This window comes from Octodon degus, unplaced genomic scaffold (assembly GCF_000260255.1).
Source record: "Octodon degus isolate 3935 unplaced genomic scaffold, OctDeg1.0 scaffold00027, whole genome shotgun sequence".
Lineage (NCBI taxonomy): Eukaryota > Metazoa > Chordata > Mammalia > Rodentia > Octodontidae > Octodon > Octodon degus.
In genome coordinates, this window is record NW_004524603.1 from 2,648,020 (window position 1) to 2,668,940 (window position 20,921).

The 20,921-nt window shown below is 57.3% G+C and overlaps 1 protein-coding gene across 1 annotated transcript; it reads left to right on the forward strand.

Annotated features, from left to right (window-relative positions):
* Nucleotides 1-11: 11 nt before the first annotated feature.
* Nucleotides 12-20,509, forward strand: Paxip1 (PAX interacting protein 1). Its single transcript, XM_023712922.1, has 15 exons — nt 12-498; nt 2,971-3,604; nt 4,006-4,100; nt 6,861-6,956; nt 7,865-8,002; nt 8,607-8,728; nt 9,177-9,361; nt 10,231-10,274; nt 12,366-12,436; nt 14,706-14,808; nt 15,811-15,979; nt 18,009-18,109; nt 19,405-19,539; nt 19,611-19,686; nt 19,790-20,509. Exons 1-15 carry the CDS (start codon nt 166-168, stop codon nt 19,981-19,983), a joined length of 2,496 nt encoding a protein of 831 aa, XP_023568690.1. The 5' UTR covers nt 12-165; the 3' UTR covers nt 19,984-20,509.
* Nucleotides 20,510-20,921: the final 412 nt, after the last annotated feature.

Consider the following 20,921-nt stretch of genomic DNA (forward strand, 5'->3'; position numbering starts at 1 on the left):
GAGGGGGAGGAGGGGGAGGAGGGGGAGGGCGAGAACGAGGAGCAAGACTCCCAGAACGAGGGCAGCACTGAGGAGAAGTCGAGCCCGGCCAGCTCGCAGGAAGGCTCTCCTGGGGACCAGCCGTTCTCCCCCAAGCCCAGCACAGAGACTTCCAAAGGGGAGTTGATGTTTGATGACTCCTCAGACTCCTCGCCTGAGAAGCAGGAGCGGAACTTGAACTGGACCCCGGCTGAAGTGCCTCAGCCTACCGCTGCTAAGCGCAGGCTGCCCCAGGGCAAGGAGGCCGGGCTCATTAACTTGTGTGCCAATGTCCCCCCTGTCCCTGGGAACATCCTGCCTTCGGAAGTCCGGGGGAGCTTCATGCCTTCTGGACAGAACCTCCAGAGTTCTGAAAGAACAGAAATGATCACCGCGTGGAGCCCGGCCGTGCGGACGTTGAGGAATATCACTAATAATGCTGACATTCAGCAGATCAATCGGCCATCCAATGTAGCACATGTAAGTCACTCCAGCAAAGAGATGTTAATATTGGATTTAACAATTGGGTTTGGCGCTTTTTTTTTGTTTGTTTGTTTGTTTGTTTGGCTGGCTCAGGCTGCTGTAAGGGCGCTCTGGTGCGGCATGTGATGCTGGGGATGCAGCTCTTTCAGCACAGTTCACTTCATTGTTTTTGCTTGTTTAGATCAGATTACTGAGAAAGCGCTGTTGAGGTTCCTGCCCAGCCTCCTGTGTCGCACCAGCTACCCCTTAGAAGTGGGCCCCAGCATGGTCTTGGGGCTCCTGGGGTGCCTCCACTTTACATAGCTGTCCTGGAGGTGGGTGTGCCTGCAGCTGACCACAGCCTGGCTGCTCAGTGACAGAACAGGAGCAGACCAGGCTGTGTTTCCACAGCGTCTGCTTGAGCCCTGGTGCTGCTCAGGGAGGGGGCAGGGCAAGGGTGGCTCCACTAGGTCCTCCATGGCAGGACGTGGGCAGTGGATAGGAAGAGTTCCTGGTGGACAGGAAGGTCCTAGAACTCCTGAGCCAAGTGTGGTCACCCACCACCAGCCTGGAGACACTGCCCATGGAGCGGTTCTAGAGAGGACTCTTGGTGAGAGAAGCGTGTGGCCAAACATGCTTGCCGCAGCTCTCCTGGGAAGCAACGTGGCCTCTGCTGCGTGGTGGCCCACGTGGAGAGGACTGCTCACTGCCCGCTACTGCAGAACCGTGCCCGGAGCGGCCCTTGGTGGGTGAGAGGAAGTGTGAGGGTCACTGCGAGCTGTGAAGAGACTGCTCTTCTAAAACATTAGGGAGGGAGCCAGACGTGGTCTCCCTCGGCTGAGGAGCAGGGCGCAGCGCCCGGCAGGCTCCCGAGATCTGGGTGGTGAGGAGCACAGGTGTGTGACGGGCTATCTGTGGTCGTAGAAGTCAGGCCTGCGACACTGGTGGAGAGCCCACCCTGCACCCGGAGTTACTTGAGGTGCAGCCTTGTTGTAGAGCAGTTAGGCTTCCTTCCTGCCTTTCCTTCCGTTCCTCAGGCGAGCGTGTTTTCAGCAGAGGTGGATCAGGGCTCTGGCAAGCACAGCAAGTGCTGAGCAGGTGTCTTGCTGGCTCCCGGTCCTCTGGCTGTCCCCCCATGTCCCCGGCCCTCCCAGCTAGGGAAGGACCCAGGTGGCGGCTTCACGCCCGCAGGGCGCTTGTTCTGGAGCTCTTGCTGTTCCTGAACGGGCTGGGTTCGCCTCACTTTGGCTTCACAAGCAGGAGGCAGGCGGCTCAGCACCCATTGCCTTCCTTCAGGCCTGACCTTCTACCGCCCTCCCAGACTGTGACCTCCCGCTGTAGATGGCCACCCTGCCACTGTGCAGCTACTTCTCCTGTAGGCGCCCCACTGATGCTGCCCTGGGGTCCACTCCTGGGGGCTGTGGGGTTGTCCTCTGGGTCCCCCTGCTCCGAGCTAGGTGGTTCAGCGGGGCGGCTGGCCGTGTATTCCCACTTAATTTCCTCGGGCACTCCTGCAGATGGGAAACAAAGCACTCAGGATAAAAAGTAAGAGGAGCCCGCGCCCTGTGGCTCCCCATCCTCTCTGAGACAGCCAGGGAGGCGTGCAGGGCTGCGGCTGGCCAGGTGTGCATGCCCGGGCTGCTGCCTCCTGTAGGCTCTGTGTGGACTTGTGCTGCACCAGAGGTCGTGTGGCCAGTTGTCTCCTGAAGTCCTGAGAAGACACAGCACTTAGACGGGTTTCTCAGCTGTAAGAATTTGGCTGTAGCTTTGTTGTTTGAGCCCACTGAATGAAGTTCACAGTCACCGTGTTTGTTTTTGTTTGGTGCTGTGTAGAAAAGTACCTTGATGTGCAGTACTCAGTTTTCTGGGTGTCCCTGGTCACTGTCCCTTTCCTGTGGCCGTCAGCACAGAGCCCTCAGCTCTCCCCTCTTCTGTGAAGTGGAGTGAACTGGAAGGGAGACGGTCAGCTTGCTGTTGGTTTCAGTTTGGGATGGTTGTGTCCTGCTCAGGGGCCTGTAGTGTTTGAGGAAGTGTATCCAGCACCTGTGCTGGAGGTCTCTTGGGATACTTGCTGGGCCAGCAGACCTGTGGGCGGGCCCTGTTGGTCCTGTGCCATGTCACTGCAGCACAGAGGGTATACCACGGGGGCTGTGGCCTACTTGGGGTGGCTGCCCTTTGGGGTGCCGTGGTTTGGCATGAGCCCTTGCTCTCTGTAAGGTGAGTCCCTCCCGGGCACACAGCAGAAGATGGGGTGCCAGCGGAGGGAGGAGCCATGCCTGCACATCTACTTGTTTAGTTCATCAGCTCCTTACACACACAGTTTAAGTTTTGGTCTTCACAGAAGAGTGACGTACTTGCTGTGTTATGTTGGGGGTGTGAAGGAGACCTGCGAAAGCTGGAGTACGGTCTCTGGTGGCGGAAGCGAGCCATGCTCTTGCGCTTCTGCCGCAGGACCCGTGGGTAAGGACCAGCCTTGCTCTTATTTTCTAGATCCTGCAGTCCCTGTCGGCTCCCACAAAGAGCCTGGAGCCGCAGGTAGGCCATGGCCAGCAGGGGCATGGCAGTGCCAGTGCCAGCGCCATGCTGCTCAGCCAGCCAAGGGGTGCTCCTGACACACACCTGCCTCCACCGCACCGCCAGCCCCCACCGCAGCCCCCTTTGCAGCACCCTGTCCTCCACCTGCAGCCCCCGCAGATGCCTCAGCAGCACCAGCAGCAGGTCCTTCAGCACCCCTTCCCCCAGCAGCAGCTGCACCGCACACAGCAGCCCTTGCAGTCGTTCCACCAGCAGCATCTGCAGCAGCAGCTCCACCAACTGCAGCAGCAGCAGCTCCAGCACCAGCAGCTGGCACAGCTGCAGCACCAGCACATGCTCCAGCAGCAGCAGGTGCAGCGGCAGCAGGTACAGCAGCAGCAGGTGCAGCAGCAGCAGCAGGTGCAGCAGCAGCAGCTGCAGCGCCTCCACCTCCACCAGCAGCAGCAGCAGGTGCAGCTGCAGCATCCCTCTGTTCCACACCTGGGCCAGGCGCCCCCGCCCCTGCAACACCAGGCCCCACCCCTGCAGCCCCCACCTCAGCAGTCTCTGCCGCAGCTGCCGCTGTGTGGACACGACCCATCTGTGGAGAGTAAGTAGTGTACTTCTTTACATCTGGTGCCTACATAAGTGCTTCTAGGGGTGAGGTGAGTGGTGGGTTGCCAGCAGTTATCTTGGAGCAGGGAGCGTGGGTCTCATATATGACTGAGTAGCTACAGGAGGTCACTGATTCCTATTCTGGGATGCCCCCTACTGACAGAAGACATCTTGGTTGTCCCTAGTACTGAAGGTGTTCAGCACTGAGGCATAAATTCTATTGGCTTCATTTTGTTAATGGTTACTTTATACTGACGCTCAAACCTATGTGGCCCAGCTGTGTCCCACGTGTGCCCCTGTTGCTGGCAGCCTCCTGTGGTCGGAGTCAGTGTGGTGTAAGCTGGGCGCCCAGCTGCGCACAGTGGCTCTGCAAGTTCTGACCCCCCTCTCTCCCAGTTCCAGAAGAAGGTTTCCTGCTGGGGTGCGTGTTCGCGATTGCGGACTACCCGGAGCAGATGTCTGACAAGCAGCTGCTGGCCACTTGGAAAAGGGTGAGCTTCCTGGGAGGGGCGGGCTTTGTGGGCGATGCACGGTCCCGAGCCTTGGCTGCCTGCCCCTCAGCCACACTTCCCCAGACGTCCATGTGCCCGAGTGTGCTGTGGGCATCCCTGCTGAGCACTCCAGCTTTGGGGAGGTCGGTTCTGGGCGTCACTTCTTCCGCCTTTTGGGGGCTTTCTCTTTAGGGTCTTTGCAGCTCTGTAATTAGGGATGTCAGTGACCTGGGACAGGCACTGGCTACTGACGTGCGTCGGAGGCATTCTGCTCTTCAACGCTGCACGCTCGAGTGCGAGGGCTGCAGCTTAGCGGGGACCTGAGTCTTCTCACTGTGGTCCAATTTTTTGTGTTTTATTTTGTCTGGTGGCTTTTAGAGAAAAGAAAAACCAGAAACCTTTCTTGCCATGCCACAGATCAAGTGAGTCTAGCAGTTTTTTTGAAATGACACCCAAGTGGAGTTTAGACCCATATGGACCATGCTTCACTATAAACACTCCTGGCGTTTCACCCTGGTGCTACTGGCTGTGCTGCCACATGCCTGTAACCCCAGCACTCGGGAGGCTGAGGCAGGAGGATCGCCCAAGTTTGAGGCCAGCCTGAGCTACATAGTGAGTTTGAGGACAGCCTGGACTACATGGCAAGACCCCGACTGAAAAAGTTAGAATAACTAAAACGTGTGGTACATTCCACGTGTGCTCCAGGAGCTGGGCTGTTGGATAGCAGAGGCGAGGCAGACCTCTGGGCCTGCGCAGCGGGGCTCGGGCTGGGCCGGGTCTGGCGCAGGTGCCGTGGATGCCTGATGAAGGGCATTTGCCTGTCTGTTGGGGGTTGCAGAGCGGAGCCGGGAGGTGAGGCCTGATCTGAGCCCTAAATGGTACTTAGCGGCAGGAGCCTGGGAGGATAGTACTGAGAGCACGCATGTCGCGGGCAGGGGCCAGAGCCTGCCCAGGTGGACGGGCGGAGGCCAGCAGACAGCACCTGTGTGGGGCCTGGGAGGCCGGCCGGGCTGCGTGACCGTGGGAGCGTCCCCTGCGTGCCGTGCTCTGCCCTGCTGATTTCCTTCTTGGCGAATCTTACACAGTGGTCGGATCCCGTGCAGTGCCGTGAGGCACAGCCTGGTGAGTGGTCAGGGCATTTCTGCCGTGCCAGCCGAGACTGCGGATGCTCTAGCAGGGGCAGGAGGCGTTTTGAGAGCGATGTTAGCGTGACTGTGGAAGTGCAGAATGCTGGGCGAAGGAGCTGCTTGGAGCTCAGGTCAGCATTGTGTCTGGTGTGATCTGCGGAGAGCCAAGGGACAGATTTCCAGGGGGACAGCAGGCTAGAGAAGCGTCAGGTATGCGCTGTGGTCAGAGCACCAACATCCCCTCGTGCAGCGGGGGCTCCGTGGCCGCTGCATGGTGGAGATGGGCAGTGGGAGGGCCAAGGGGACACCTGAAGCAGATGGGAGAGTAGGGCGGGGAGGGGCTGGGCCCAGGACAGCGGGGCACAGTCGGCGTTGCAGCTCTCTGCTGCCATGCAGAGTGCGCCATACTTGTGCCTGGAGTCAGCATTGGTTGCCCTGCAGGTGGGAACTCCTGAGATTGGGGGGGGTGGGGGTGGCCATGACTCTGCTGTCCCCTGTGGCTGCAAGAGCTGTCCAGGTGCCAGGGTGGCCACAGCAAGGCAGAGCCATCTGCCTTGGACCACACACTCAGGCTGTGGCAGGGGCGGAGCCAGTGTCCCATGGGGCTGGGAGGCCGGGCACACACTCAGGCTGGGGGAGCATCATGGCTTTGGGGTGACGTGGCGAAAACCGTGTGGGCTGTCTCCAGGTCCCAGAGCCATGTCTGAGGAGCCAGGGGAACAAGGAAGGACGAGGAGGGAGGAGAACAAGGAAGCAGCGGCGGGAGGGGCAGCTGCCGACCCGAGTCGCGCAGGCCGCTCGGCTGGCCTAGGGGCCAGGGGTCTTGATGTGGTCGCACTGGGAGGCCAGGTTCGAGCAGGCTGATGATTGTGTTGGCAGCAGTGGTGGCAGCTTCCAGGCGGTGTGGTGGCCCAGGCAGAGTAGGGAGGCCACTTTTGTCACCGGCCTCGTTAAAGCACTTTTGTAGTCACTGTGAAAGTACTGAACGTACAAGCAGTAGAGGAAACGGTGCTTCGGGGCCTTCAGGCCTGCTCCTGAGTTTCTGTTTCACGGCAGCTCAGGTCCCTCCTCTCCCTCCTGAGTGCCTGCGTGTGGCGTGTAAAGGCTTGATGGATGCCTGGTGTGCTGTGACCAGTGCGGAGTGCAGAGCCCCGGAAAGCTGGGGCCGTTTAACGTGAAACTTAGGGGCTCACTGCTGGCTTGTTCTTCTCCCTTTCCTTCCCTTTTAGGCTAGTGGTTCTTGAGAGGTGAACCTGCCTGGGACACTCAGTGGCATGTGGAGACACACGCACTGCTGAGGCCTGCGTGCGTGCATGCGTGTGGGTGCGTGTGTCCTTCCTGCAGGAGTCGGGCTGCAGACCCTGCTGTGCAGAGCAGCCTTGCCGCACACTTGTCTGGTGTGTGCAGTGACGGTGAGCCCCTTGTTTGGAGGGCTCACATTTCGGGGCTGGCTTTTTCTCCTGGACACTGAGGCGAACGATTGTTAGTATTCATCTTTTATGTTCTCGTTAAGCTGAGTAGAGGGTCTGTGAATGTCACTGCTGCGCCTGTCCCTAGCTGTGTGCGTGGTGGCGGCCTACTCTGCTGCCTGCCTGAGCCGGGCTGACCCCTGCCGTGTCTGTCTTCCACGCAGATCGTCCAGGCGCATGGCGGCGCGGTGGACCCCGCCCTCACGAGCCGGTGCACTCACCTCCTGTGCGAGAGCCAGGTCAGCAGCACGTACGCACAGGTGAGGAGGCTGCGCGTGCCCGATGGCTGCATGCGCGCGTGCAGCATGTGGCTGTCAGGCTGCTGGGGGGGTTCGGGAAGGAACTCCCGCCACAGTCTGCCACTGCGCCTGCTGGGCTGGGTGCTTTTGTGGGTACCCTTGTCCTTGGGCAGTGGAGAGGAAAGGGTGGCCATCCCCGCCCCTGGCGCTGTTGCAGAGTGGCTCTGGGCAGAAGGGCATGCGCGCCCTGTGGCCATGGGGCACTCCCAGAGCCATTGCGCACCCCCTGGACAGAGGCCGTCCCCTGAGGGTAGCCCAGTGGACTTGGAGTCCTGCTTCTGCTCTCGTGAAGACGCCTTGCCCTGTAAGTGGGCTGAGGTCCATGGACCTGTGGTAAATGAGCCATAGGATGGTCCCCTTGGTGGACGGCAGCTGCGTGGAGGGGCCCGTATGTCCGTGCGTGGCTCTTGGTCACCAGCCTGCAGTGAAAAAGAAAAGACTCTCGCAAAAATAGTCATTTACTGTGTCCTTAGCACAGTAAAGACATAGGAAGTCTGTGAGCTTGCTGCTGTGGTCCGTGGTAGTGCCCGGTTACGTTTTGTTGCCTTGCTTCGTGTTCTTCTGGAGCAGTTCTAGGTCCAGGGCTCGTCAGTGCCATTCCTTCTGCTTGTTTGTGTGGGTGTCACACAGTCCCTTGCTCTTACCCCGTTGCCGCTCTGGATCGCAGACAATGGCATTTTCTGGTCGGGTGGATGGTCCCAGGTGTACTGTTGTAGTCCGCTGCCTGAACAGATTGCGTGCTCATTATCTTGGCATTCCTGTAGTTAGGGGCTTTCCAGCAGTGGTGCTGTGGGCGTGCAGCGCGCCGCTTTGCATTTCGGACGCAGCAGAGCTTCCAGAACAACAAAGCCTGTGATCTTGTTTGACAGGCGATACGAGAACGGAAGCGCTGTGTCACTGCACACTGGCTGAACACAGTCCTGAAGAAGAAGAAGATGCTGCCGCCTCACCGAGCCCTGCACTTCCCGGTGGCGTTCCCGCCTGGCGGGAAGCCGTGCTCACAGCACGTAAGGCAGCTGGGGTCTGGTTTGATTTGCTTTTGTTCTGAATCAGTTTTGGGGGCACTGAGCGTGTGTGGCTGGCCACCCGCGGCTTGCTTGGGCAGGTTCCCTGTGCCTGTGGCCCAGCACGGCCTGTTTCCTGTTGTGCCTGCAGCAGGCATGGCTTTATGCACAGGCCTGTACTAATGCTTCTCCAAAGCCTTGGGCAGTGTTTGAGATTCCAAAATGACTCAGGTGTCTGTCCCCCAAGCAGCCAGTGTTGGGCAGAGCTTTAGCAACAGCTGTGGGCTCCCTCTCCCCATGCCTAAGGATCTGGAGGTGAGATCCATTCAGAGCAGAAGCCTGGCTCTCGGGCCTGCATCCGAGCAGCGGCATAGCCGCACCGAGAAGATCTGCCTGGACTCGATGCCTTCTGCTCAGTTGTCTTCTGACTGGGAGGTTCTGGTCTGCTGTGGCTACTCAGGTTCTAGTCTCGCATTCTTAGGAATGATAGGACCAGATATTTCCTGCAATGACAAATAAATAATGAGAAAAATGTGTATGAAACAACTACAGCGTTGAAGAAACAGCATGTTTTTCAAAAGCTGCATTTGTTCCTGTGTGTCTGCAGATTATCTCTGTGACTGGGTTTGTGGACAGCGACAGGGATGACCTGAAGTTGATGGCGCACCTGGCGGGCGCCAAGTACACGGGCTACCTGTGCCGCAGCAACACCGTCCTCGTCTGCAAAGAGTGAGCCTGTGCCAGCCCTTTCGGTCCTGCATCTGCACGTGGCCGAGGGCTATTGCAACCTTGTTCTTTCTTAAGCTGCTGTGATTTAGGGCAGTGATCCCAGTGGGGAGCTGGTCTGTGGCAGAGTGGGTGTGATACTCAGGCAAGCAGTGTTCACAGAAGTGCTTACTGGGAAGTGTCTGGCTGCTGCTTTGGAGCAGTGCAGTGTGAATGAACGTGGGGTCTGTCCCCAGGGCAAGGTCACAGCAGGCCCGCCTGGTGGCCTCCCACCCAGCCTGAACCCCGAAACCTTTCCATCCCTCAGCTGGGGTCGCCAGCAGCTTTGCTGAGGTACCTCTGCCACTTCTGTTATGAGGGATGCTTTCACTGGCTTTGGTCAACAGTGGGTGTGAATGTAGATAGTCAGCAGCTCTAATGTCTAGTAAATATGCCTTCTCTTCACAAACAGACCCAGCGGTTTGAAGTACGAGAAGGCCAAAGAGTGGAGGATCCCATGTGTGAATGCACAGTGGCTCGGCGACATCCTGTTGGGGAATTTCGAGGCGCTGCGGCAGACTCAGCACGGGCGGTACACGGCCTTCAACCTCCAGGACCCCTTCGCGCCCACGCAGCACCTGGTGCTGAGCTTGCTGGGTAGGCGACGCTTCCCGTGGTGCGGGACAGGTGGGCTCCCTGCCGGCTTCTGCTGCCGCTGTGGGCACCAGGAGTACCTTTGCGGCTCCGACTGGTTCTTAGTTGTGTCCTGTTCTTTCCTGCACGCTTTGCCTGGGCCCTCATTGGCTCCTAGTAGGCTTTTGGCGTGGGAAGGAGCGTGAGGAAGCCAGGAGTCAGGCTCTCGGGCCGAGGCCTCGTGGGCAGGGTCCTGCCCTGGGAACATGCCTGCTCCGCAGGGGCAGTGTCTTCCTTGTGACTGTTGGGGTTTGCTGTTCATCCTGGGTGTCCCTGTCGTTGGCCCTTGGCCATCACCCAGCTCCCTGGGGGCCCTTATTTAGTGAACACTGTGGCACCCACCTTGGCTTGCAGCTCTGGAGTTGGAAGCTGCTTGTGGAAGGCTGTGTGGGGCAGGCCCTGGTGTTCTCGTGAAGAGGTGTGCTCTGCCCTCTGGGTCTTGAACCATGGAGAAGCTGTCCTCCTGGAGCCGCCTCTGTGCTCCTGCTCCTTGCTGGCCTTGTGGCTGCTTTTCTCACGAGTAGGCCAGTCCCCGGGCGCCTCTACCTGTGTAGTGTGGTCCTTCTGCCCGCCTCCTCGGACCTAACCGACGTGTGGTGGGCAGGCCAGCCTGTGCTGCCCAGGGCGGACCACACCACACATGGTGGGCACCAACCTGTGACGTCATGGTCCCCTCGCTGCTGGGCTCCCTCGTGCTGCTCCTGTGCCTCGTGCCCATGAGAGCTTTGAAACAGTGTTTCAAGGAAAGCTGTACGTGCGCTCAGGGTCACCGTCCCAGAAGAGGCATTTAGGAGAACGTTCTTGTGTATAAGCAGCGTGTTGTTCCTCTCTAGACGCGTGGAGAGTTCCGCTGAAAGTGTCGCCGGAACTGTTGATGGTAAGTCACCGCAGTTACTTCTGCTTGGCTCATGTTGCGCTATTCAGATGCAGCAAGGATGTTTGGAAGTTTGTGTTTATAAATAAAAATTATCTCGTCACTTGATGACAGATGAAGGCGTGTCTTACTGTCTTCCTGTTGTCATGAGATGCCAGGGCACCCTAGGCCTTTCTCCTGATCACTAGTGCTCGTGGTCTCATCCACACGTCTGTGTGGAGCATTTCTTGCTTTGGAGAGCTCTGTGGGTGCTTCCAGGGTTGGAGAACTTCGGGCACCACTAGAGGAGGTGGCCACTGTGAGCTGCTGCGGGCCTCAGGGTCCAGGCGTGGCCTCCTCGGGTGCCAGTCTCCAGGCCTGTGCCTGCTGGACCTGGGCTCTGATGGGTGCTTCCCGCCACATGCACGGAGGTGGAAGGCCATTGGTTGCTAGCATGGGGTGTCTTGTGGGGTCCTGCTGCATGCTCTGCTGTAGCTTTGATGGATAAAACATTTTTATGTTTTTTTATGTATTTAATACAGGGTCTCACTACACACATTGGGCTCGTAGTGATCCTCCTGTTTTCAGCCTCCCATGCACTGGGGATTATAGGCGTGTGCCACCATGCCCAGCCTCAGCCGCCATCTCAGTGTGCCCCGGGGGCGGAGCTGGGGTGGCAGGCTGGGGATCGAACCCCGGCCGCTGTGTCTGCCTAATCTGCTGAGCTGTCTGGCTGGCTAGCAGCAGTGTTTTTATTGTTGGTCAATAGAGGTGTGATACATACATAGCACACATGCGCGTGTGTGGGGCTCACCTTTCCATTTTCTCTAGGAAGCCATATATATCTCCTATTTTGGGGGCTTAAACCACTCAAATCTAATGATTTTAGCAAGGCAGTACAGATAGGCTCTGACATTAAGCAGAAGCACATACCCTGTTGGTTCATTTAGATGAAAGAAATTTTAGAATACCTTTTAAGATCAAGCTGGAGGGCTGGGGATAGCTCAGTGGCACAGTGCCTGCCCAGCACATGCAAGGCTGTGAGTTTGATTCCTGGTACCAAAAACAACCAAAAAAGATCAAGCTGGAAAAGGGGTCATCGGTTTTTCCTGCCATACCACCTGGAGGCTATCCTAAAGTTCCCTGGGCTATGCATGTCAAGTTCTCTGGTGGCTGTGTATTACAAGCTGAGAGTAACAGCCCACAAGGCCCACTGCACCTTTTCACCCATCTTGCCATGGTTCTGCCCTTGCTGCTTGGGAGGGGACTGTGGGTTAGAGGCAGAGGCATGGTCTGGAAGCAGGTCCAGGGCGGTGTTGTTGTAAAGGTGGTGACAGATGCGAGAGCCCTCCTGCAGATTCCCAGGCAGCTTCGCTCGGTGTCCAAGATGGCCGACAGAACCCCGATGTGTTGGAAGCGTGTGCACGTTTGCTTTGGCTGTGCAGAGACAGCAGCGCTGCTTAGAATGTAGAGTGTGCACTTAGTGTACATTAACCTGGCAGAGAAGTTGTTGAGAAGAGCAAACCTAGTTCGGATAGAGAGACGTGGACAGGTCAAATGCCGTTTTGGAAGCAGCCTGAGGAAGGAGCGAGCCGGGGCTGGGTGGGAGCAGAGGGGAGGTGCTGGCAGTGGGGCCGGGTCCTGTCCTCTTCTGCTGTCCCCCCACCCAGGCCAGCGCCTTCTGCACACAGAATGTGTGCCTCGCCTCGGCGCCTCTGGTGGTGCTGCTCTAATGGTCGTGGGGAGTCGTGCATGCCAGCTCGAGAGCCCTTTCTGTTTTAAGGAATATCGTTTTTTTGGTTTTTTTTACGGAAATTAATTGTCGTGTTTTTCACATTTTAAAGTTGGGGCACAGGACAGAGCACTTGAAAGAAAAATGGTTGAGAAGTCCTGGTTGAGGACAGCATGTGTGACATACAACAAGGAAAGAAGGGACAAGGGAGCTGGGAGGGCTGGCTGGCTGGCTGGGGGCAGAGCTGACCTCAGCTGCTACTCTGAGGGCCGAGGCGTAGCTGCTCCAATGCTGAGCCGAGCCCCTGTTTGGCAGGTACTCCTGGAAGCTGGTGAGCCGTGGGAGGACTGGGGTGCCTGAGGTGGGCAATGTTTTTGTTACAGGGCATAAGGTTACCTCCCAAGCCGAAGCAGAACGAAGTAGCCAGCATCCAGCCTTCCTCCAAAAGAGCCAGGTAGGAATAGCACTGGCCTGTGTTGGGCCTGGCTACCTTCACAGGTCTGTGTTGGGAGACTGGTGGCAGCCGGACAGAGTTGGTAGGGCTTTCACAGTAGGGCAGGCTGTGAGGCCTTGTGTGGGCTTCCCCTTACTGTGCTGTGTCTCATTGTGGGAGATGGACAGCTAATAAAGACAGGGCCAGTAGGTTTCTTTATTAAACAAGCAAGAACAATTGTTTTTCTTTAATCTTGGCTGTACTGGAACCGTCAGTGTGTGAAACAGGAGCCACGTGGCGCGAGGGGGCCCCACTCTGCTGGCCGCTGCAGCCCTGCTGCGCACGGCCCTGCCTGCCTGGCCCTGCCTGGCTATGCAGGTCTCCCTGGCGCATGCACTTGCTGGTGGCCAGTCAGCCCTGCGTGGTCAGCGTTTGCACGTCTCTGGGCTCCTGGCCAGCCAGTCTGGGCCCACGTGGAGGCCTGCACATGCACTGCATCACAGTGAAACGTGGCTCAGAGCCGCCTTTGGCAGTAACCATTTCCTCACCTCTCCTCTTAAAGTCTTAAGGAAAATGTGCATTTATGAATTTATTTGGCATTTTGAGATAGGGTTTTGCCATGTAGTTCAGGCTGGCCTTGAACTCACTGTGGTTCCAGGCTGTCCTTAAACTTGAGGCGGTCCTCCTGCCTAGCCTCCCAAGGGCTGGGATTACAGGTGTGCGCTACTATGTCTGGGTCAGATATTTAGATTGTAAAATTTATCAGTCTAAAAGCCACTGTCCTTGATCCCCTTAGAGCCCCTCGCTTTGTGTACTCCCACCGTTCTAGCCCCTTCAGAGAGTACTGCAGCCCTCTTTCTTGGCTGCTTTTGGTTGGACTGTCCTGCCTGCCTTGATGTCTGAGTCAGGACAAAATGCTTACCTTTCGTGGTCACTTTGACTTGGGGAGGAGCCAGAAGGCGCAGGTGCCAGACCTGATGAGCAGCAAGCATGGAGCCATGTTCGTACACACCAGCCTTGCCGTCGTGTGGCGCTTGGCCGCACATCCACTGTAGTTTCCATCAGACCACGCGAAGACCCTCGGGGAAGACTTTTGGAGCTACTGCAGGCGTGGCAAGGATGATGGGCCACGTTTGAAGCAAGGGGATCCATGGCAGTGCGTCCTACTCGTAATAAGTAGTCTTGCGTTTAAACACCTACCACGTTTTGGTCCTACCCTGTGAAGGGCAGGAAGGTCTGAGTCAAGCGCCCACACGCCGCAGTGCAACAGTGTGCCAGTCCCTGGGGGGCAGATCATGAGACGAGGAGGGGTAGCAGCGGCACCAGCGTGCCTGGGTCCTCGTGCTGTCAGCAGCAGGGTGCAGAGGTGCCACTTGCAGGGCTGAGGCGGGAGGACTAAAAAGTGGAGCCCAGCCATAGACATGGCAAGGAAGCGCGATGGGAAGGTGTGCCAGAGACGCCGCACGTGCGCGCCAGCTGCTCGGCCCTCGGCGAGGTGCCTGGTGCCTGGCCTGGCCCAGCAGTGGCCCAGCACGCATCCTCAGTCCTCGCTGAGCAAGGCCCCTCGCCAGCTGCCACTGACAGTGCCCGCCCTGATTCTCCTCTGCTCTAAACTGCTCTAAAAGAAAAAGCAAAATTCTTGCTTCCCTGCAGAGCTCAGTGTCATTGCCCATTGGCTTTGGTGCTGTTGGGATCCTTGGCTGATGCTTAAGTGAACGGGTGCCAAGGGCTCCTGCGCGAGAAACAGGATTAAACTGGGTTTCCTGCCCTCCTTCCTATGAGAAGTCAGTTTTTCATGAGTTTGACTTTCATGGTTTTGTAAAGAAATCCAGTTTTTCAGAAAAAAAGTAATTGCAAGGGTCCTGGACAATTTAACCAAGACTGATAAGCATGTAGGTCGAGTATTTGCAAGACCCTGTCTCGAAAAATAGGCTGGGCATGCAGATCAGTGTGAAGGTCCTGAGTTCAGTCCCGGAGCTGAAAGAGGGAGGGAGAAGTCAGTGACGGAAAAGAGATAGCTGTAGCATTTCCTTCCCTTTTAAGCCCAGTTAAGGACAAGCCAGTTGGGAGAAGGATTGAGGCGGAGCAGGAGACCTGATCACACCAGGCCCACAGCGCTGCTGCCCCTCGCAGGTTTTAGGCTCTTGGGGAGACTGGGGAGGGCCTGTTGAGCCTTCCCCTAGCCACGGAGGGGTAAGCCCTTGCGGTGGTTCACCTGCCGAGTCCTGTGTTCCTAGAGAACATTTGCAGAGGATGACACAATCATCAGGGTCCCACGTTTATTTTACAGAATCGAGGATCTTCCACCTCCCACGAAAAAGCTGACCCCGGAGCTGACGCCCTTGGTACTTTTCACAGGATTTGAGCCCGGCCAAGTTCAGCAGTACATTAAGGTGAAGTGTGAGTCCATGTTACGGGTGCTTAGCTGTGTTCCTCCCACGTGTTTACTCCAGGCTGGTTGCTTAGGGAGCTCATGCTTGTCCCGCAGTGTCTTCTCGCAGTGGGTGGAGGGCGCAAATCTGCAGCCGTGCAGGGTCTTCTGGTCACTCGCGGTCAGCAGCTGACTCCCCCTGTGTCTGTGCTGCCCTTCACACCTGGTGCTCGGTAGCGAGAAGACGCAGCTTAGAGGCCTGGGGAGAGCTGTGTCCCCGTCCCAGCAGCATCCCAGCTGTGCAGAGTCACTTCCACAAGGACCTTTGGCTTCAAGGGCAGGAGCTTGGGTTCTGGGGCTGAGCCCAGCCGCCTGGATGTGTGCTTTGAGGGGCATGGTTGTTGGAGTAAGTGGGAGTGGAGTTGTAAGCAAGCCTTGTGGAATCACAGCACAAAGGGTCCAGGGACTATTTTGTCATTGTTCCGTTTTGGTGGAGGATGGGTCAAGACTCGGGCTACTACGTGAGCCTAGGTCCATACAGTTCCTCCTGCCAGCGGCTGTGGGGAAGAGACGGGAAGTGCTGCTGCTGTTACAAATGTGGTGCAATTCTTCTACCTTTTCTACCTGCGAGTACAGCTATTAGGTCTTTTCTTTTCCTTGTCTCTTTTCTTACCCTCCCTCCCTCCTGTCTTTTTGAGATGGTTCTTGCTTTGTAGTCCAGGCTGTTCTCAAACTCACAACAGTCCTCCTGCCTCAGCCTCCTGGAGTGCTGGGATTATAGCTGTGCGCCACCATGCTCATCTTATAATCTTTTTTTATGCTGACTTTTAAAAATGGAAGTAGTGTGCTAATGTAGCGCATTACCCCAGGTCTGTGGGTTGGCCTCACCCCACATTTGGAGGTTCTGCTTTGTGTACAGTGGGATCCAGAGAGGCCCACTGTCACTGCTACCCCAACTGCGCCCGCATCTTGGAGGCTGGGTCCTTTGCCCCCCGCTGACGCACCTTTCCTTGTCTGGCTGCAGAAGCTCTACGTCCTGGGCGGTGAGGTGGCTGAGTCTGCGCAGAAGTGCACCCACCTCATCGCCAGCAAAGTGACGCGCACCGTGAAGTTCCTGACGGCCATCTCCGTGGTGCGACACATCGTGACGCCGGAGTGGCTGGAGGAGTGCTTCAAATGCCAGGAGTTCATCGGTGAGCCTGCCCTGCCCGGCTGCTCGCGTTTTCCTCGCAGAATCTGCACTGTCTTCAGACAGTTGGATAATTACTCATTCGTGTTTATAAACTCATTTCGTGTCCCAGGGGTTCCTTTGATTAACGCTTTTTATTTCACCATGAGATATGAAGGTTTGCTAGTTTGGATGCTGTCAGGGGAAGGATCAGCTCTCTGTCCTTCGCCTGTTATTGGGACCTGGCTGTGTAATGAGAGTTGGCAGCGCAGCCAGTGTCTGTCTGTGGCTTCACATGGACACAGCGGAGCATGCAGATGTCCTGGCACAGGGTGCGAGCTCCCAGGAGCAGCGCCTGTGTCCGTGCTGCCAGTGGTATGTTCAGCGCTCCGTATGAAGGAAGCCCACTCTTAGGGTGGTGGACACGTGCTGTCGGGGGTGAGCCCAGGTTTTAAGTGACGGTTTTCTCCATATAAACTGGAGCTGGGCCGGCAGTGGAGCGTTGGTGTGCCCTGCCCGCCGCCCCAGCCAGCAGCACCCTTGAGGTTTCCTGTGTGGGCTGCGGGCCGCAGGCTGCACATCTGTGCACCCAGGGCTGTTGATTTGTTTTTTTTCCCCAGCCACTGTGCCACCAGTGGAAGCCCCTGCGCCCACTGTGCAGCAGCAGGTGGCTGTCCAGCCTCTGCTGCACCGTCGTATGCCCTTCGCGGCCTGCCGTTGGCATGCCTGGCACATACACTGCATGGACCCAGCTGCCTGGGACGGTGGTCGTTAAGTCAGACTTGGTCAAAGGGAAGATTGCAGACAGGTCACGCGTTAGCCAGTATAGCATGATGGTACAGAGGAGAAGGCAAGACCGCTGTGTGCCGGAGCACCGGAGGCAGAACTAAACCTGCAGATTGCCTGTAGGGCAGCAGAGTGTGAATGCGTGGGTCGGCCTGGGAGAGAGCCTGGATTCTTGGCCCCGTGTTGAGTCACTGCCTGGAGAAGTGTGTTGGGCGCCGCTGTCCCTCATCACCCTTGCCAAGCGATGCTCGCCTGTGGCGCAGACAGCACAGTGTAGAGCATGGGCCAGACTGCTGAGGGGACGTCCTGACACAGTGGGAGCAGAGGCCATGAGGGGGCTGGGCGTGTAGCCCAAGGAGTCCAGGTTCCTGACTTCATGTCCACAGGCATCACCCTTGGGCCACAGCGCTGATGATGAGGTTGCACATGCAGTTCAGAGAGTAGGAAACTTACTTGCTCCCTGCCAGCTGTATCTCCAGCAGTCAACAAGCCTCAGTATTGCTGGCATGAGGCAACTGCTGCCCAGACCTGGGGGTCAGCAAGGTGTGGACTGGCTTTTTTGTTTCTAAAGAGAAGAATGTACAGCAGAAGTAGTTGAGGCCTGCACACCTGGGAATCCTCTGGTGACCTAGTTGCAGACATGGCTCCTAGCTCCCTCTCCCCTGCCGTGCGGTCAGGTGGAGCCATCTGTCACGCTGAGCGCAGTCATGCCTTGGAGCAGGAGGAGAGGCACCTCTGCAGGAAGTGCCAGTGCCATGTGACTAGCCCTGTGCTGTGACTTCTGGCGGGTGGACGTTTGTTAGAGCCGAAAGCCCACTTGTTGAGAATTCTCAGAAGTCTCCAGACCCCAGCTGCTGTACCTCAGACTTCTGTGCTGGGGTTGGCTGGTGCATGTTTTGTCCACTTCAGAAGAATGGGTTTCTGTCAGGTGGGAGACTGCCCAGCGTGCCGAGGGGCTGAGGGCCCCACGGTGCTGGGAGTTGGTCTGTGGTGGCAGCAGATGTGGTGGCCACGTGCTGCAGGCCCCTGCGCTGGCATCCTGAGCTGCGCAAGGGCTGGGCCGTGAAGGCCCCCCAGCGCTCTGCACGTGTCCAGCCCTGGGAGCTGTGCCGCTCCCTGCCTGTCTTTGGGGTCTGAGCTGTTCCAGGGGAAGCAAGTGAAAGGCAGTGGTGAGGCCAGGGGCCCAGCATCCATGCGCAGCACGAGGGCGGCTGTGCCGGCCATGCCCCGCAGCCTGTGCTTTCAGACTGCACTTCTGTGTTTTTCAGACGAGCAGAAGTATGTCCTCCGGGATGCTGAGGCCGAGGTGCTTTTCTCTTTCAGTTTGGAGGAGTCCTTGAGACGGGCGCACGGCTCCCCACTCTTCAAGGTATGTAGAGAGGCAGCCGTGCACATGTGGCAGGCAGCACTGCAGGGCACACCGAGGGGGCCGGGGCTTAGAGGCCAGCGTGCTGTGGGAGCACTCCTACAGGGAGCCTTTCCCCCAGCACCTGCTCTTTACGCAGCTTGATTGGCACAGAAATCAGACGCCCAGGGGTGTCAGAGACCCAGGCATTCAGGGAGCCATCCCTGGGTGATGGAGCTGGGAGACGCCCACCTCTGCTGTGAGCTGGCCTTCCAAGGACACTGCAGGGCCGCTCTCAGTGAGCGTGAGCTCGGCCGGAGCAGGCGTGGAGAGGAGTTAGTGGGATTCTGCGTGCGGGACTCGGAACTAAAAGTTTTAAAAGGGGCCAGGGAGATGGCTCAGTGGAGTAAGTGCTTCCCTGGCAAGAGCAAGGGCCTGAGTTCAATCCCTGGTTCTGGGGAAAAAAAAAAAAAAAAAAAAATTATAATATATATATATATATATATATACAGTCCAGGGTTTAGGGGCTGGGGAGATAGCTCGGTGGAATAAGCACTTGCCTGGCAAGCGAAAGGACCTGAGTTCAATTCCTGGTTCCACCAAAAAAACCCCAAAAAACCAAAAATAAAAGTTTTAAAACGTTTGTTAGATGTTAGAGACATAGAATAGTTGGGAAGTATTTTTTGTATCAAAGAGCAAAGTAAATCAATAATCTGTTCTTTGAAGTTCTATGGAGTCAGTTTAAGAATTAGGAATAACCTGGAATGTTGAATTAGCATGCATACCTGAAAATAGTTTGATATTTCAAATATTTATTTAGTTTTTTTTCTGTGAGCAGTTTAAAACAAAATAATGTTTTGTTGCATGCATAGAAACAAGCTCACGAGAGAGTTAACTCCTAGGCTTTCATCTCACTGCCTCCTCTGCTTGAGTTTAAGTCATAAAAACGGGAAAGGTTTTCAGGCCCAGAGCCCAGCCGCTTCGGGCAACGCCCGTGAGTGCTAGTAGCTGTCGTGCAGTGCTGCCTGAGGTGGTGTGAAGTCATGACGGGGACGCGAAGGCATGGCAGGCTGGCTCATGACAGTGACGCGTGCATGGCAGGCTTGCTTGCATGCCAGGGACCTGAGATCTGGTTCCTTTGTCACAGGTCTTAGGTCATGCTGAGAGTGCTTTGTTACCCCGATTTCCACACGTAGGCTCTTCTAAGCGAATACAGGAGACTGTTACCACCATTCGAGTCTCAGGAAGCGGGACCCTCAGAGCTTGCAGGGCTGTAAGCATCCGAAAGCACTGCGCTTTTGCTCTCCGTTTCCTTCCAGGCCAAGTACTTCTACATCACGCCCGGCATCTGCCCGAGCCTGTCCACCATGCGGGCGATCGTGGAGTGCGCGGGTGGGAAGGTGCTGACCAAGCAGCCGTCCTTCCGCAAGCTCGTGGAGCACAAGCAGAACAAGGTGAGGTGTGCGCCGCTGCGCCCCGCTCCCGCTGGCGTTCCCGGGCTCACGGCTGCGGTGCTCTCCCCTAGAGTCTGTCGGAAATCATTGTGATCTCCTGCGAGAACGACCTGCACCTGTGCCGCGAGTACTTCGCCAGAGGGATTGGTAAGGCTCGCCCCGCCTCCGGCGGACACAGCCCTGCGCGCGCCGACGCTCCCCTGCTGCGCGTGCGGTCACTCACCTGCTGCGCTGGCGTCCTTCCTTGCAGATGTTCACAATGCAGAGTTTGTCCTGACCGGTGTGCTAACACAGACGATGGACTATGAATCATATCCTTTGGCAGAAGGCTGGCGCCAGGGTCGCACCCGCCCCTGCTGTCGCCTGCTCGAGCTGCTGGCAGCTCTTCCTGCAGGCCCTCGCGGGCCCCCGGCACAGTGGTCTCGGGGGCGAGGTCGGTCTTAGTGCTGACCAGTCGTGTAGGCGTTTACGTGTTCCACAATCAACTAAGATAGAAAATAGCTACGAGACAAAAGCCTTCAGTGTTGAACCGGTTTTTGAGTTTGTATCTTTGAAAATGGAATGTCGCCTGCGTGTGTTCTCTGCGCTGGAGCTTGCTGGGGACAACAGCTTGATAGAAGCACTGTGGTCCATCGCTTGTGGTGTTCACTGGGAGGGCCGGCCTTCAGGGTGGTGTTCGAACGTCCGTAGGCTGTGGTTTTCAGCACTCAGGAAAAATGTTTCTCGTGCTGTTTATGATCTTCATTAAACATTAAAAATCAAGACTACTCTGTGCCCAGCAGCCCCAGCGAAGCACTGTGGCTCCCAAGCCCTTGTGCGTGAGCACCGCCCGACCCCGGCGTCTCAAGCCCGCGGGCTCAGGGTCTGGTGAGCTGACTGGTTTTATCACACAGCTCCTCTGAGCCTGGAAGGGCTGCAGTGTTTGCTGTCAGTCGGAGGCCCGGGGCACCTCGGCACAGAGCCCTTTAGGAGGAAGGATTGGCTGAGCTCGCGGGCGGCCAGGACGCGCACGGAGGACGGGGGCTGTCACCCAGGTCACGCAGACAGCTGCGGAGTGCTCAGCGGCATACTGGCCTCCTCGCACCTGTTCTGGGTCTCGGCCACTCCCGTTCGTGTTGCTGAGAGCCTGTTCTCTCCTGCGCCTACTTCTAGGGGCAGGAGCTGCTTACTCTGTGGCTGAGTGACTTGGCTGGGGGTGCCGTGTGTCTTTGGGGGCCTTCCCCACGCAGAGCTGGAAGGGCCTGGCAGCCTGTCTGGGGAGATGTGGGGTGTGCGGCTCTCGTGGGGCTGGTGGTGGGGCCAGGCGCTTGGGCACTTGAGCCATCCGGCTTGTGCATTGGGCCGTCCTGGGATGTGGCTTCGCCCTTTGTCAGCCCACGTGG